Source organism: Paroedura picta, chromosome 9 (genome assembly GCF_049243985.1).
Source record: "Paroedura picta isolate Pp20150507F chromosome 9, Ppicta_v3.0, whole genome shotgun sequence".
In the NCBI taxonomy this organism is placed as follows: domain Eukaryota; kingdom Metazoa; phylum Chordata; class Lepidosauria; order Squamata; family Gekkonidae; genus Paroedura; species Paroedura picta.
Window position 1 is genome coordinate 10,727,689 of NC_135377.1, and position 17,601 is coordinate 10,745,289.

The following is a 17,601-nucleotide window of genomic DNA, read 5'->3' on the forward strand; positions in this document are numbered from 1 at the left end:
CCTATAAAGAAACCCACGTTCATGGATCATCTCCTGAATTGGAAACGGTGGGCAAAAAGTGGATGCGTGTTGGGACAGGCATCTGAAGATGCACAAGAGTGAATGAGGAAGCAGTCTCTCTATGCCAGATTAATTATCATGCCTTGACCACTTTCTGATGGGTACCTTCTTCCAATTCCCATGCAACAAATGACGCACTGACCTTTGAGTGTTTTTAGAACTGGGTTGAGAACGCAGAATTTTGTTTTCTTGTTTCTTTAGAGTTTCCCCTTCTCACAATCAGTTATTCTCTAATGACACTGATGATCTAATTGATATAGTTAAAGCGATGTGTCTGTGGAACACAATATGTGGAGGATATATTCTATTATGTATTACACTGTCCTCTTACGCTGATCCTAGATCTAAATTCTTGTGGTCTACAATGTCTTGATAGACAGATGAAACGTGCTTCATTTGATCAGATACTGAGCCTCGTGTCATGCACAAGGTATTCCTTTTTGTGGTGACTACAATGAAAACTAGGGTGCGATTTGTAACTAATGATCTTATTGATAACTTTCTGCTGGAATTTTCGTATGTATTGTGCATCTGTTTTGTAGTGTTTTGCAGTGGCCTAAGCCCGGCTTTTTCAACCAGGGTTTCGTGAACTGCTGGACTTGCCTACTGCACAACAAATGTTGACAATTTTCTTGAATATCTGGAGGTGTGCATATTCATTTTACACTTAATTATTCTTAAAGCAAGTTCTGCTGTTGCTGATTGTGCTTAATAGGGGAAAAGAGTAAAAGTGCAGCCATATACACATCCATTTGCCAATGGATATTAGAATGATTTAGTTCCTGAAAGTAAAAGACTAACAACGACACAGTTACCATTCTCATCTTCCTGGAAGACTGTCTGGCCTGTGAAGACTTTGTCCCCTACTTGAATCTTCCCAGGCTGCATGAGGGGCCCATTCAGTTTGTTATCTTTGCACAGCTTGGTTAGGATCTCCGTTGGCTTGGTGGCATCTCTCCAAGCATTGTATCCTTCACTGCAAATCAGAAGCAATGTTTTTTAGAAGAGGGTGTGATTGCTCAGGATTGCAGTCTTTTTCGTATGACTGTGGGCTCGGCTAGAGGACAGGTGTGACATGAATCAGATCAGGGGTCCTGTGTACTGGCTACCGCATGTGGAGCCCCACCAGAGTGAACCAAACAGGGCTCCCCAGTGGCTGTTTAAACTTGGAAAAACAGTGCGGGAGGGGAAAGCTGTAGCCCTTCCTCCACCCACACTCTATTCAGGAGCCAAATTGGGCTCCTGCTGTACTTGCAAATGTTAGTTCCCCAATTGTACCTTTGACACAAGTAAGGTTAGGGACTAGGGATGGGCATGAACCAGGTCACAAACTGAAGTTTGGTTGGTTTGTGGTTCATGAAGTGATGCTCATATCCATGAATTTTGATGCAGTCATGGTGAAGAGATTTAGCCTTTATGATTACGTCCTAAATGTTTTCTATGCACATGTGTGTGTGTGTCTTGTGTTATATGGAAGCTTATTCTATTTTGCAAGTTTTGTCTTTCAGTTTAACTGTTCTACCTGTGGGATGGATTCATGGACTTATTTCATGGAAAGGAGGCCACGGTTGGTGTTGACAGATGGGCGGAGGGCTAGTTTGGGAGCCCTTGGGCTGTGTCTGACATGCATGGGAAAAAAACAGGTGAGATGTAAAAAGGAGGAAGGACTTTGGGATCCAGGAGATGGACAAGGAGTGACTGGTGAGTACACTGGTTTGACCTCTCATCAGGGTTGCCATCTACAGACCCAAAAATGCCTGTAGATTTTAGGGATGGAGACTTAGAAAGGTGAGGTTTAGGGAGGGAGTGACCTCAATGGGTTATAATGCCATAGAATTCACCCTTTCAAGCAGCCATGCAGAAGTACACACAGGAAAATGTATACAAGCTGGGGGGGGGGGGACTTGTGGCTCAAGAAATCTCACAGTTAACAGAAGACTATCAAATGACCTCGATTCTGTTCCCAAGAGACCTTGTGCTCTGTTTGCATTATTATTACAAAGCTGAAGAAATCTCATAAAAAACTAGATCTTACCTAGGAGTATAATCTTGTTCTGATAATATTATCAGACTCTGAAGACAAGAACTTCTCTTTGTGTTTAATATTAACCTCTAGGTCTAGGAGGATTCTTCTGTTAAATGCAAGATTTATTAGGCCACACTTGGAGGCAACCCTGGACCCGGACAGCCTGTAGCTTCTACGAGGAGTTTCTCTGCTGACTGCTCATTAAAGGGTTGCTGATCGACTGAGGATGCCGAGAGAAGCTTACATTTCATATTGGCTTTGCAACCCGCAGGTGGCTCGATGCCTGCTGTAGAAACGGTTTTCCAAATCAATTTTCGTTTCTCCAATTAGGTCATCCGAACCAATCATGTCGTAGTCATAGATCAAGACTGAAAGCAGGGACTCCTTGGGGAAAGTTGCCTGAAGTTCAAAGGACCTGGTTCAAAGGAAGATTGATGAAATTATGTCAATCATACCTTTATGGCTGGAACCCTAAGCAAACATCTGGGAATAATTCTAAACAAAGTCAACGGGACTCACATCTATCTGCAGATGCTCAGAGCAGGAAAATAGGACATAATGCAAGTTTTATTGCTTGACTGAAATGTAGTTTCAACGCTTACAAATTATCAAAACAGTAAAGCTTATTTTTTCAGCTATTCAGTCACCGCTGCCTGTTGGTGACCCTGTAAGGGGAGAGATGGTCCAACTGTGGCTCTCCAGATGTCCATGGACTACAATTACCATGAGCCCCTGCCATGCTGGCAGGGGCTCATGAAAATTGTAGTCCATGGACATCTGGAGAGCCACAGTTGGGCCACCCCTGCTTTAGGGTTTTCAGGGCAACAGATGTTCAGAGGTGGTTCACCATTGTCTTCCTCTGTGTAGTGACCTTGGTGGTCTCCCATCCAAATACTGACCAAGGGCAATTCTGCTTACCTTTCGAGATCTAAAGCAATCAGGTTAGCTTAGTCTATCCAGACCAGGGCAAAACAGCAATGCAGTAAAATTCAAGGCATGTTACTGTGCACCAAGAACCTAAAATGCTGTGTAAAATTTAACAAATGCAGACTTAAAAAAAAATCAACAGTGGTTCTGTATGGAGAGAATAATGTTTAGGAATAACAGCATCAAAATATGCAAAAATTAAAAAAATTAAAACATTCCAGTTTACTAAAAATCATGTCCCTGACTAAATCGAAAACGGGGGAAGTTTAGCAGGAGTCGCTCTTTCACTTTCTTCTCTCCTCTACCCCAGCGGTGAGGCCAGCCATTCCATGGTGGATGTTATTTTTGGCCTCAACCATAAACCCAGTGGAACAGCTCCGGAACTAATTTTGGTCCTGCAGGGCCCTGATCTCTCTAAGGAGCCAGTTCCACCAGGGCCAAAAATGTCCTGGCCATGGTCGAGGTCAACTTCACCTCTTTGGGGCTGGGGACCCTGAGCAGATGTTGTTCTGAGTATCTCAGTGATGTTGGGGGATTATAAGGGAAAAGGTGGTCCCTCAGGTATAATCTTCGCTTTGAAGAACTATACTCAGTTTAATCCACAGTTTCTGATGGGTATTTTTGTTTGTCTTTAACAGGGGTCTTTATGGGTTTCAGTCCAGCTCTTGTTGAGCCCTGAAGTCAATGTTCTTAAAACCCTGGTTAGGATTGCACTGATATTATCTTTACTTTGGAGAAGAGGGCTTAGTTTAGCCTATAATTTCTGTTCGTTGTTTGTTTGAGTAGCGGCCTCTGTTCACTGTATCTGTTCTCCTGTCTTCCTTTTCCTGTTCTGAGCTGCCTAACGGCTGGCGGAATTCAGCGGGAATCTGAAACTCACACATCCCAGTTAGAGAACAAGTTGGGAAGCTTAACTAATAGTTTCATTAACATAAATAGACAAAGTCATTTGTGTTATTACACAAGGAGCGATGAAAAATCAATTCTGGGAGATGTTGTACTTGCATGAAAATTGAATTTGCAACCAGACAGTGTGATGCTGATTGTCGAGAATTTAATCAGTAACTTATAAAGTATCCCAAGAGACAAGCATCAGTGCATTAACAAATAACAGAGGCAGGGAAAGCAAAGTATCAGTAGCTGATTTGTTAAATTTAGGGAGCCGCACACCATTAACTGAACTCACCTTCCAAAAACTGGGTTTAGCTGCTTGGGAATGTAATTGTCTCGGTCTTTAATTTCTGTGTTGCCCAGTCTAAGCACAATATAAGGATCTGATTTACCATCTGGATCAGCTGGGCTAAGATTAAATGCCTGCAAACAGAGGGAAAGGATTTTCATACAAGGAAGCCAGGTCATTTAATATGAGGCGGCAGCCTCCTGACTAGGAGGTGAATACCCGTAGCTTATATGGAATCAGGAAATTCCTGGAGATTTTGGGAGGAAAGTACCCACAACGGAGATCTACAAGAAGAAGTACAAGTATTGGAAGGACAGTTAACTCGTACTTCTGCTTTTTCTTTATTCCTTCCTAGGTTTTGGACTGACACTAGCTTGGCAAACAGACTCCAGCCTATTTCGGGAATATAATAAAATGAAGGGTCAAACATGATGCTGAAATTGTATGACTGGAACTCTAGAGGTGTAATTCAGCCTTAAAAGTGTTAGAAGTAATTCAGAAGTGATACTTCCACCCTGATCAGATATGTGTCTCACAGCTACAGAGAAAAAAGACAAATGCCCCTATTCTAACCGTCCTTTTCCCTTAGTTAAAGAAACATAGAATCATAGAATAATAGTTGGAAAGGACCTCCTGGGTCATCTAGTCCAACCCAGATGGAGTAGTTCTCTGATTGGGGAAAAGGGCAGAGGGAAAAGTGATCCATTCCTTCCTCCGGAGTGTGGTCCAATCCAAGATGCTGGTTTTAGGACTAAATGTTATATCTGGAGCTTCACCAGTTTGGCCCTTATTTAATGTTAAGGTTGTAGTAAAATTACACTTACTGCCACAACGTATACTCTGATGAGCACTTTCACAGAGTGATTTGGGGGTATTCCCTGAAGAATCTTCGGCTGGCCTCCTTCTCCAGAGCAGGAGTCATCTGGATTTTTGTATATGCAAAAACAGCCCTGTTGATGTACAATTAGGAATATTCCTTTATTAAGCCCAAAAACACAGGGAAAGAAACACAGGGAGAAGATCACACAGTGAATCAGGATTTTGCAAACGCATGCCGGCCGTGTCTCAAAATGAAATTCTGTGTTATTATTATAGCCCTCTGTTTCATTTCCTGTAAATGATGATTGTTTGTTTATTTCTGAGACATTTCAAGAAATGTTTTCAGGCCTGTAACTGTTTGGCATGACCCAGATACCAGTTCTCAGATCTAGTTCAGCTGAAATGTTTTTACTAGACTGGAGTCCTCTAATTCAATAGCATGATCTTAAATCCAACCATCCACCGGCTTGGTGTAGTGGTTAAGAGCAGCAGCCTCCAATCTGGAGAAACGGGTTTGATTCCTCACTCCTCCACATGCAGCCAGCTGGGTGACCTTGAGACAGTCACAGTTCTCTCAGAGCTCTCTCAGCCTCACCTACCTCACAGGGTCCCTGTTGTGGGGAGAGGAAAGGCAGGCGATTGTAAGCTGCTTTGGGACCCCTTTAGGTAGTAATACGCAGTGTTCAGAAAACCAGCTCTTTTTCATCATCTTCTCTATAGAGTGTGTGGATATATGTCGTACCACAATCTATTTACCTAGTAAATGAGGAACAGGATGGTTCTGTTTCAGGCGGGAGCAAATTTCTGAGCCTGAAGGTCACATATGAGTCTCTACAAACACCGGCTGTCCAGCATTAGCAGACAGAAAAAAACACTGCCTAATCTGGTGCTTTCAAAAGTGTCTCCTCTCCCACTCTGCTCCTCCTAATATCCCTTAATACCATCCAATCAGCAAACTATTTAGTGGTTTTTCAGGAACTTTGTCCCACTAACTGATGCTACAGTCTGGTGGTACAATCTTTCCAACAAATCTTTAAGTACTGTAGGTCTTTAAGTAGCGGCTGGACAGATACATATCCTTGATGCTTTAGGCTGATCCTACATTGAACAGGGGTTTGGACTAAATAGCCTCTATGGTCCCTTTCCAATGCTATTTTTTAAAAAAGATCCTGCAAGTCCTGATGCAGTCCCCAGGTCCTACATTTCTCAGGATTTTCATTCTTTTTAGGAGTTTTTGCCAGCCGATGCCACATTCCAAATGAAGCTGTACGATATTTAACACAATGTGCGTCTGAGGACTTTTCTGCATTCTTGTAAATTCCTTGCTTGTAAATTCCTGTTTCTTTGGGGGGGGGGTTCCCCTGTCAGTGTGTACATAACCGTTTCAATTTGCAGGGAGATTATGCCTGACATAACCCAATGTAATCATGAACTGGCCACTAGAGGGAGCAATACAACTGCAGAACAGGAAAAAAACCCACCTTGAAGAGATAGAGGAAATGAGAAAGAGCCCTGAGTGTCAGAGAAAACATGGTCTACCTTATTCCTTCCCCACTGCTGACTGCTCATTCAACTTCTTGTTGAAGATACTATGCTGCTTTCTCATTTGGAATCAAGTCTTACTGAAACCATTTTACTCTCCAAAATATAAGGACAGATGGATTCACATTCTATCAGAACCTGCCACAAATGTTGTTAGTCTTCAAAGTGCTACTGGACGTTTGCTCTTTCCTACTGCTATATACAAACCTGGCTACTCACTTTGATCTAAAAGTGTTGAGAAACACAAATTTCCATGCAAGAGAGATTCTTCCACTCCACAAGCTCTTTGGCCAGCCTTTATTCATACCTTAAACTTTCCTATTATCCTTTCAGCGTAGTCACTGTGATCTTCATCAGTAGACTTGCCTCGGAAGAGCTCGAAGGTTTTCACCCAGTCTTCAAAGTTGTTAAATTCACTCTCCAGGTCTCCATCATAGATCTTTGAGGAAAGATTTGTCCAACATTCAACATTACAAAGGAACAGAAGGCCTCTTTTTGCATTGTAATTGGTACCCTTCATTCTGGATTACACAAATGTTTCTGCTGATGCTCTGAAGCCCATTCCCCAAGTCAGAAGAGAACTTTGAATTAACCAAATCTAAATTCTAAAACCATCTTAATGAACTCTACCTCTAGTGTTGCTAGTTTGGGGGATGCTTCTTTCGTTTTCTTCTTAACTAGTTTGTCCTTCTTCTTCTTGTCTGGTTCATCTTCAATGCTTAAGGTTACATGGCCACTAGTCTGTGTTCCTGTAAAGATGAATTATACAACAGTTTAATAAGAAAATGATTATCAAATCTGCCTTTAGCTTGGAGATTTGTAGTAGGGAGAGCAAAGATTATTGATCATCTAATTCACTCACAGAGTAATAATTCTGAAGGAGCATAAAAGAATTTCTCAGGCTCAGCTTGAATTCTGATGGTTTTTTAAGCCAGGAGATTAAACCTCAGTTGTTTAACAGGTTCAATTTACAGATGGATTTGGACAGAAAAAGATAGGTGTCAGTATTGATTCCTTCTTCAAGGTTAAATACCCTTTCTTCAAGCAAGCACCTCTCCATACACGGAACCCAAGGAAGAGGCAAACAGGTCCCCTCTGAGGCTGTATCCACTGGCAAAAACAGCACAAGAGGGAAGCCTGAAGCAGTTCTTCTACCCTCTCTGTGCTCCTGAGCAGAATGGAACAACGCAATGCTTTGAAGCTGAGTTTCCTGATCATAAAAATAAAATGTGTCATCAAGTCACGACCAACTCACAGACTCATTCTGCACATATTGGATAATGCACTTTCAGTGTGCTTTTGCAACTGGAATTTCCTGTGCAAAACAGGAAAATCTGCTTCTAAAGTGCATTTTCCAATGTGTGCAGAATGAGCGATAGTGTCCCCTAGTGGGGAGAGGGCTTCCACAGAACGTCATGCTTGCTCTGAACATGACCACTAGGGCTCCAGCAGCTTTTGACTTTAAACCAGATCCAAGAAAATCTACTTTGGCTGATGAAATGGGAAAATGGGAATGTTCTACCTACAGCCACTCTACCCGCAGAACTATGCTCCACTTTCAAAATGGCGGCGCTATGCTCTGCCTTCCTCCACCCCATTTGGCCTTTCAGTGGGCATTCTTTTGTTTGTGGTTGAGTCATGGATAAAAATGTAGTAGGGTAGATAGAAGCGACTTTGACAGGTCAGAGGACAGGTAGTAATCCTGTTGAGGCTGCAAACTGATATTTGCTTTCTCCCAGGGAAAAGATCTTGGGTCCCCCGATAGGTTACCTTTCCTGTCCTGCTCAGGTTTTTTTTGACAATGACTCTTTAAACCTCTCCTTCCTATACCAGTAAAATGATTCAGAAGTAAGTGGCAAATAGATGCACTCTGGGAAATTACTGTAATAATGTGCCTTCCAGCACAGTAAGTAGATGTCCACAGCTAACCTCCACCAATTAATTTCATGAAGAGCCACTGCTCCATCTTCCCTTCGATTGAGCCTTAAACAAAACTGAGAAATTGGTCTTGGGCTGGCTGTGCTTAAGGGATTAAGGACATTAGATAAAGAACAACAAGCCTGTGCCAGAGTAACAGAAAGCATTTCTAAACATATCACACAGTGAGTGAGTCAGGAGCTGCTCCATGTTCACAGCGCACTAAATGAATTGCATAGATAAGTATGCCACATGAGATACACAGCTGGGCTATATCCTAGATGGATCCTTATGTGAAAAGTGCACATACATCTAGCAGGGAGCAGGATAAAAACTGTCTTTGCATGAGTAGTTTCTCAAGTCAACAGTATAGAAAAGGAAGGAAGGAAGGAAGGAAGGAAGGAAGGAAGGAAGGAAGGAAGGAAGGAAGGAAGGAAGGAAGGAAAAAGGATAGAATAGAAAAAAGAATATAAACCCAATAACACAAATATGTACTCACTGTTCCCTGACTTTCCATCCCCAAAATCGAGTACTTTTGCCTTTCAAAATGATAATAATAAAGAACAAATTATACCCTTACATATATAAACAGAGCATTACATAGCAATTCACTATTCTGACAGCTTTAGCAGATTTGCTTCAATTGAATGAAGAATCTGTAATTCTGCTTTTTCTTTTAAAAAAAAATTTTTTTAGTGGTTAGCTTTCTTTTTTACTGCCTTCTACTACTGATTCTTCTGGTTTTGATCCTGCTAATTCTGAGGCCATAGGGACAGAAACAAATGTTCATTTGGGCATGGGCTCCTTTTATTTCTTACGCTGCATTTTTAAACTGGTGGTCAACCACCTCCCCAGGGACATCAGGTGGCCCAACAAGGTTTTAAATAAATCTGTTCTCACGCTCACACCGTGACTGGCAGGAATTGCAGTGAGAAGTAGGGCTGCAGGATGGTTTCATGAAGGATTTGCTGTTTTATTGTTTACTATGTGTGTTTTTTAAGGTAATTGACTGTTCGGAGCTAATAGGGATGGGACGGGAGACAAATAAAATAATTGCTCATTATATTTAATTAATTAAGAAAAAACACCAGGCTGAGGCCATGCACAAAAGAGCAACAGCTGCAGGCTCTGCTTCATACTTGGGCCTAGTCAGACTGTTTGTGAGAGAAAGAGAAGATCCTGCAATATTTATCCATTTCCCTTCTTAGGCTGAAAGCTGCAGCTAGCTAGACTGCTGCCCAAGGCAGGGATGCCAGTCCACAGGTGGGAACTGGGGATCCCCTGGAATTATAGCTCATCTCCAGGTGACAGAGGTCAGTTTCCCTGGAGCTGTATTGTTTTTATTGGAATTGTATTGGCTTTAATGGTTGTGAGCCACCATGAGTCAGCTAGGCTGGGAGTAGCAAGATAGAAATTTAATTAATACATAAAATACATAAATAAATGATAAAATCTGGAACTTCACATTCCCGTTTGCCAGGAAATGATTAGTGTGAAACGTTTTGCAGAAAGCTTCGTTCTCCAACTTGTCTTAGAAAAGTCAAAAGAGAACTTTTCCTACACAACGAAGTTGTTTTTGGTATCAAGTATAAGGCTCTGGGCTTCTTACCTTTTGGACTTTCTGCACAGAAGCATAATACTTTGACCACCAGTCAATAACATTTTCAGCAGATTCATCTGCGATTGTTCTCTTTTTTCTTTTGGTGGAACGGCGAGACGATTTTCTCAGGTCCTGGGAAGGAAAAGGCTACGGGTGAAGATACTCCTTTCCTGCATCGTTCAGTCTTCTACACCCCCCCCCTCACACCTATGGAATCCTACTGTGCACACAAAGTGAGAAGAAATCTGCTGCTTTGTTGTAACCCACTTTTCACTATCTGAAGGAGTCCCTTACAATCACCTTCCCTTTCCTCTCCCCACAACAGAACACCCTGTGAGGGAGATGGGGCTGAGAGAGCCCTGATATTACTGAAGAAGAAGAAGAGTTGGTTCTTATATGCCGCTTTTCTCTTCCCAAAGGAGTTTCAAAGGGGCTTCCAGTCATCTTCCATTCCTCTCCCCACAACAGACACCAAGTGACGGAGGTGGGGCTGACAGAGCTCTGAGAGAACTGCTCTGTGAGAGGAGCCCTAAAAGAACTGTGATTGTCCCAAGTTCACCCAGCTGGCTGCATGTGAAAGAATGAAGAATCAAACCTTTAGGATGCTTAGGATGCTGATCCTGCGTTGAGCAGGGGGTTGGACTAGATGCCCTGTATGGCCCCTTCCAACTCTATGATTCTGTGATTCTATGATTCTAAACCAGATTCTCCAAATTAGAGGTGACTGCTCTTAATGGCTACACCACGCTGGCACCACCACGTTCTTAACCACTACATGCCGCTCTTACCACGAGTACAAATGAGGATGCACCTGTGCCCTGGTAAGAATCCTTTGCAGAATGGAAGAGTGGATCTGAACTATTTCTAACTTCAGAAGGTTGCTAATGTTGTGTGCAAATACATATCCACATCAAAATGCCATGCGCAGATGGAGACATGCTTCATCTTTTTGTGCGTACTGGTTAAGCTCTTAGAAATTCAAAACGTCGATGCAGAATTTCATTGGTTGCACTCATCGAGTTGTATCCTACTAATCCGGAATGGCAGCATCGCTCAAAGGTTTCAGAGAGATGTTTTTCCTTCCCACCATCTTCACTTGAATTCCGTTTTACGGGAGATAGCAGGGATTCAACCTTGGAATCTTCTACATGGATTTCTACTGTCAAGAAGGGTGCCTGATGCTATCATGGGCCCCAGGCAAAGGTTCCTTCTAGGCTTCCTTACACCATCCATGCCAGCATGGTGTAGTGGCTAAAGTGCAGTGAACTCTAATCTGGAGAACCGGGTTTGATTCCCCACTCCTCCACGTGCAGCCTGCTGGGTGACCTGGGGCCAGTCATGGCTCTCTCAAGAGCTCTCTCAGCACCCCTGCCTCACAGGGTGTCTGTTGTGGGGAGTGGAAGGTAAAGGTGTTTGCAAGCTGCTTTTAGACTCCTTCAGGTAGTAAAAAGTAAGCATAAAAAACTTCCCAGCTACCTACAGTGTGATTCACACTTTTCATATTTAGAGTGACCTTGGATCACTTCAGAAAACATATATAAGAAGTAGCAGTGCCCATGAGTGCTGATTTGGAAACAGTGCTAGAAAATACTCTTCAATGCCTGTTATTAAAAAATATCCCTGGGATTCTAAAGAAAGTCCAATCAATAGTTTTGAATTGCACGTCTAACTTTTGTACAGTATCGGAAATCAACACTCCAGAAATCAGCAACTGGTTTGCTAAAATAAAAGACGTTTAGGAATAAAACTTACCAGTTCTTCAAAGAAATGAGAACTTTGATGCAATACGGTGCAACTGGTGTAATATAATTATTCATATTCAATTGAAATTTTATTACTACTACTACTACTACTACTACTACTACTACTACTACTACTACTACTACTACTACTACAACATTTATATTCCACCTTCCTCCTTGGACTCAACTGATCAATTCTGAAAGCGTATTCTTGTTTATGTATCTGTTCTTTCTTTCTATCCTTTTTTGGATAAATGTTGCAACATTTGGTGACTCGGCTCCAAGGTGTCTTTATGCATCACCATGCAACCCCTTTTCTTTTTGAAAAGGAGATCTAGGCAGGACACTGCCTTTCAGGTAAAAGAGGGATAATTGCTTTGGTGGATGCATTGAGCAAGTGGAAACCGCAGAGATCAGCCAGATGAGTTTCCCAGGAAGTGGAAGAGGACTTACTTTTTGCTTCCCATCCTTAGCGAGTTCAGCCGTAGGAGGAGACACAGGTTTGGGAGAAGGTGCTGCCAGAGAGGGTGTCGAAGGGGCAGGTGGGGCTACTGGCTCGGGCTCAGGTACGGCCAGCACCGGGGCACTGTGTTCTACATCCACGTAGATGTGATCTGCTGAAAACTCTGCAGCCTGAACTGGTTGAGGGGCTTGTGCTAGAGTGTGAAAGATTATCAACATGAAACATTATGTGGGGAGGGGAAAAAAGAGTTCAGCATGCTTATTTGGGGTGAACGTTAACAGGAATGCCAGTCCCTACATGAGATCCCCCAGCATTATGGTTCAGCTCCAAGTGATGGAGATCGGTTTCCCTGGAGAAAATGGCTGCTTGGAAGGGCGGACTCCATAGCATTATACTCCACTGAGGTCCCTCCCTGCCCCAAATCCTGCCCACTCCTGGCTCCAGCCCCAAAGTCTCCAGGTGTTTCCCAGCCTAGAGCTGGAACCCTATTTACAGCATATCTACAAGACAAGTTTGAACAGTTTCCTTTCCCGATGGAACCTTGGGAATTATAGTTCAGAGGGAGGATTTTGAAAACAGAACAGCATTCTCCTCAAACCACATTTCCCAGGATTCTTTGTGGGGAGGCCATGAGAGTTAATAAAGGACAGAATCAATATCCATTGATGTCATGGACATGCCCATAGAGAACTGTCTAATTCTGAAACTAATTTGGAAGTGATTAAAAGCAGGGAAGGGATAGGATGTAAAAGCAGTTTGCTTTGCCCGTAGACTGTTCTTCAACATCTTGTGAGAACTTGACTGTTTCCAGCAGGGAAACAGTAGGGTTGCCAACTCTGGGTAGAGAAATCCCTGGAGACTTTGGGAGGTGGAGCCAAGAGAAGGCAGGATTTGGGACAGGGAGGGACCTCAGCGGAGTACAGTGCTATGGAGTCAACCCTTCAAAGCAGCCATATCCTCCAGGGGAACTGATCTCTTTAGTCTGGAGATAAGCTATAATTCCAGGTGAACCCCAGGTCCCACCTGGAGACTACCTGTAACTCCAGCTTCCACCTGGAAACTGACAACTCCTGAATAGAAGCCAAAATGGTGCTGGTTACTCTAATCCAGTACCAGCTTTTTTCAAGGTCTGATGCATCGGTCTTTCCCAGCCTCACCATTTTCCATTTGGAGATGCCAGGGATGAACACAGGGCTTTCTACATGGCATTTCATACAAGGAGCAGCATTCGACTGAAAGTCAGCCACTGGTCCACTAGACCAGGGGTAGTCAACCTGTGGTCCTCCAGATGTTCATGGACTACAATTCCCATGAGCCCCTGCCAGCAAATGCTGGTTCTCCCAGGTCCTCGTGAACATCTGGAGGACCACAGGTTGACTACCCCTGCACTAGACGACCACTCTCTATGACAACAAGCAGCATATTGTCAAAGTCCCAAGAAGAAAGAGATCTTTCGGGTCCCCTTAACTGCCATCAAGTGGAGAAAAGATCCCACTTTGGACTTCCTTATACAAGTGTTTTCTTGCGAACTGAGGGATCTTTGCCACCAAAGAAGAGGCATAAGGGGCATCTGCAATGGAATTATGGCAAATAAATAAATAAGATTTCGTCATCAACAATCACTTGGGTTGTACTCAGTGCTGGAGGAAGTCCTGCTATTCAGGCTAATGTGAGCCAGTGCAAACTCGGACCTGGAAGAACCAGGTTCACATCCCCAGTCTACCAGGAAGCTTGTTGCGTGGCCTTGGGCCAGTCACTCGCTCACGGCTAGAGAACTGCGTAAGCCATTTTGGGTCCTTGTTGGGGGGGAAAGGCAAGATATGAATAAATAAATGGCCAGGGTGCCTGTTAGATTTGATACCCAGCTGCAATAGTCCCTAAAAACCCATCCATCCATTTCCTGTATGAGTGGAATCCTTGTCCAAAATCAAGGCTCTTGGCTGCAAGTTCCTTTAGAAGTCAGAACTTCTTACCTGAACTGGTGTCTGCAAGGTTGGCATCCTTTGCAGGTGGAGCAGGCAGTTCTTTTGGCTTATACAGAAATTGTTTCAGGCAATTGATGGTGTGCGTTCCGACCAGAGTGCTGCGGCCGAAGGCTCTCCAGTCCACAACGCAGATGCTAAGCGGAGGGTGCAGGAGTTCGTTTTCAGGCAGTTCCTGAGAGCAGAGGCATCAATAAGCTTTGTTTCCTTATGTGGCAGTTGCCAGCATTTATTCAAGGGGCCCATTTAGAGCCCGCCTCTAATATGAGATGTATTTATTCAGCCCAGCTACAAACGCACACAAAATCACCTCACTTGGGAAATTCCTCACAGGGGTGGCCAAATTATGGCTCTCCAGATCTCCATGGACTACAATTACCATGAGCCCCTGCTGCTGGCAGGGGCTCATGGGAATTGTAGTCCATGGACATCTGGAGAGCCACAGTTTGGCCACCCTAGAGGGTCAGACCAAGAACTGGGAGGCTGGGTTTCAAATCCCCACTCTGGCATGAAAGTTTGCTTGGTGACCTTGGGCCAGACACGCTCAATCCAGCCTACCTCACAGGATTGTTGTTGTGAAGATAAAATGGAGTAGGGGAGAACAAAGTTGTAAGCTGCTTGGGATCCTCTTTGGGGGGAAAAGCAGTGTATAAATGTCTAAATTAATAAAACGGGATATTTTAAACTTCCCTCGAGATTCTTAGGGATGTTTTGCCTCAGCCCGCAAATCCATAATTCTTTCTCTATGCAAAATTTGATGAACACCAGGAGATGCGCATCATCCCTTCGGTGAGACCAGCATCGACCCCTTCTGAATTTCTGCAGCTGAGATTTTCTTTAAAAATTATACTTCTGTCTTATTCTTCTACGAGTCATCCCACCCAAGGGATCGGTTAAGACCATAAATTTTATTCCCAATAAAACCTTAACCTCTAGTAGGATGGTAAACATCGATCTGGGGGTTTCCTGGAGATTTTGGGGGTGGAGCCTGAAATGGGCAGGGTTTGGTGTTGTTGATACATCCTCTCGATATAATACTATGGATTTCCCCTTCCAAAGCAGCCCTTTTCTCCAGGGGAACTGATCTCTGCAGCCTGGAAATCAGCTGTAATTCCTGGAGATCTCCACTCACCACTGGAGGCTGGCCACCCTAGCCTCTACATTAATTTATTTAGTTGGGAAAAAATGTACTCGAGATCAGTGCACATACCACTTCAAACCAATCTGCCTGGATGTTAAAATTTGGGTTGTTCTTGTAGCTCTGAATGACGCACGATTTCACACCTTTGGATGCGCACTCAATGAGAACTTGCGGACGATCCACAGAAAGCAGCTGCACCTTCTTCAGCTCACGCAGACCCCAGAAGAGGACCTATGGCGGAGATACGTATTTATTATATTTTTAATATACCACCCTTCCGAGAGTCTCAGGGCCGTTTACAACACAGGGATGTAATGCATAGCATAACAATGAAAACATGATCGGATCCAGTATAAACAAATGCAGATTATATAAATTAAAATATTAAATCAAATTAAAATCTTTTCCTATAATAGTATAGAACCAGAGAGTGGGAAGGGTCCACAGAGGCCATCTAGTCCCACCCTGTGTTCAATGCAGAATCCACCTAAAGCATCCAAGAAAAGTGTGTATCCAACCTTTGCTTGAAGACAGTGAGGGGAAGCTCACCACCTCCTTAGGCAGCCTATTCCACTGCTGAACTACTCTGTGAAAAAATGTCCCACTGATATCTAGCCAATATCGTTCTACCTGGAAGAGTCTCAAAGCACCTTATGATCACCTTCTTTTCCTCTTCCTCCACCTGAGATAGGTGGGCCAGGGAGAGCTCTGAGAGAACTTCTATTGGCCCAAGGTCACCCAGAAGACCACATGTGGAGGAGGAGCGGGGAATCAAACTGGGTTCTCCAGACCAGAGGTCACCACTCTTAACCACTACACCAGCGGTCCGCAAGCTTTCGGCCGCTGTGGACCGCTACTCCGCAGTGGGGGGAGAGGGCAGCCCGGGGCCGATTTGCTTGCAGCCTGGCGAGCTTCTCGCTTCGTGGGGGGGAGGGGAAGAAGGAGCCGCGGCCCGGCGTCAAGGCCTTCGCGGCCCGGCACCGGGCCATGACCCGCGGGTTGGGGACCATTGCACTACACCACACTGCCTTTCAGAAGACTGGAGCCTCTTCTCCATGAAGCCCCTGTGAGTGAACCTGGGCTAGAACCTTCCTCAGCCATGGCTATGTATGCCCATCCCAAGAGAAGAGGCATGGAATAAATGTGATAGACAGAAGCTACAATGTCCAGCCAATTTCCCTCACTTCATTTATGGCTTCCTGGTAATTTTTTTTTAATGGTCCCCTCAAGAGGGATATCAATTAGCTCAAAAGTCTCATATTTCCAACAGAGATGATACATTTTGCTCTGCCTAACTGGCAGTGACAAACGACACCTGTAGAGGGTTTTCTGTATTAAAAAATTACAAAGTGAAGGCAATAGGGACTAATGAGCTATTTTCAAAGATTTCAGCCCTGCTGGATGAGAATCTGATTTAGTATTAAGAAATTGCCACCATCCGGACAGCTGGGCGCATTCTTGTGTGTTTATAAGCAATTATTCTCAAGAGTTGAGAAACTTCTTTGAAATCTGACCCAAAACGTAGCATACGAGACCTAGCAGAGATGGAATTGGAGTTCAAAGCCAAGCAGCCATCAAGCTCATCAGAGAAGAGGGATTTGGGGGTTGGGAACAGAGCCCAGCCAACCCTACAGGGTTGTTCTGAGGATAGAATGTAATAACCCTTGTCTATATTGTTTGCATTAGCCTCTTGTGGCGCAGAATGGTAAGGCAGCAGACATGCAGTCTGAAATCTCTGCCCATGAGGCTGGGAGTTCGATCCCAGCAGCCAGCTCAAGGTTGACTCAGCCTTCCATCCTTCTGAGGTCGGTAAAATGAGTACCCAGCTTGCTGGGGGGTAAACGGTAATGACTGGGGAAGGGAATGGCAAACCACCCCTTATTGAGTTGGCCATGAAAACGCTGGAGGGCGTCACCCCAAGGGTCAGACATGACCTGGTGCTTGCACAGGGGATACCTTTACCTTTACCTTTATATTGTTTGCAGTACCTTAAAGGAACACAAGAAAAGCCTTGCTGGATCCCATCAATTGTCCCTCTAGTCCAGTATCCTGTCTCACACAGTGGCCAACCAGGAAGGGGGAGATAAGCGGGATATGAACAGATATGTCGGTATGCTTTCATAGAATCATATAGTTTGAAGGGACCCCCTAGGTCATCTAGTCCAGCCCCCTGTTGCACTGAGAAACCGCTCTAGCTATCAG

The 17,601-nt window shown here is 44.0% G+C and overlaps 1 protein-coding gene across 2 annotated transcripts in view; it reads right to left on the reverse strand.

Moving 5' to 3' along the window:
- FER1L6 (fer-1 like family member 6) overlaps positions 1–17,601 on the reverse strand; it is an 85,303-nt gene that overhangs the window by 11,976 nt on the left and 55,726 nt on the right. For both annotated transcript variants that reach the window (XM_077351552.1, XM_077351551.1), the window contains exons 24-34: positions 15,469–15,630; positions 14,250–14,433; positions 12,267–12,469; positions 10,081–10,203; positions 8,971–9,010; positions 7,185–7,303; positions 6,862–6,993; positions 5,018–5,143; positions 4,200–4,327; positions 2,331–2,501; positions 876–1,036 (exon numbers count right to left, since the gene is read on the reverse strand). In XM_077351552.1, the coding sequence (XP_077207667.1) occupies positions 876–1,036; positions 2,331–2,501; positions 4,200–4,327; positions 5,018–5,143; positions 6,862–6,993; positions 7,185–7,303; positions 8,971–9,010; positions 10,081–10,203; positions 12,267–12,469; positions 14,250–14,433; positions 15,469–15,630 (1,549 nt within the window). The remainder of the gene's footprint in view (positions 1–875; positions 1,037–2,330; positions 2,502–4,199; positions 4,328–5,017; positions 5,144–6,861; positions 6,994–7,184; positions 7,304–8,970; positions 9,011–10,080; positions 10,204–12,266; positions 12,470–14,249; positions 14,434–15,468; positions 15,631–17,601) is intronic.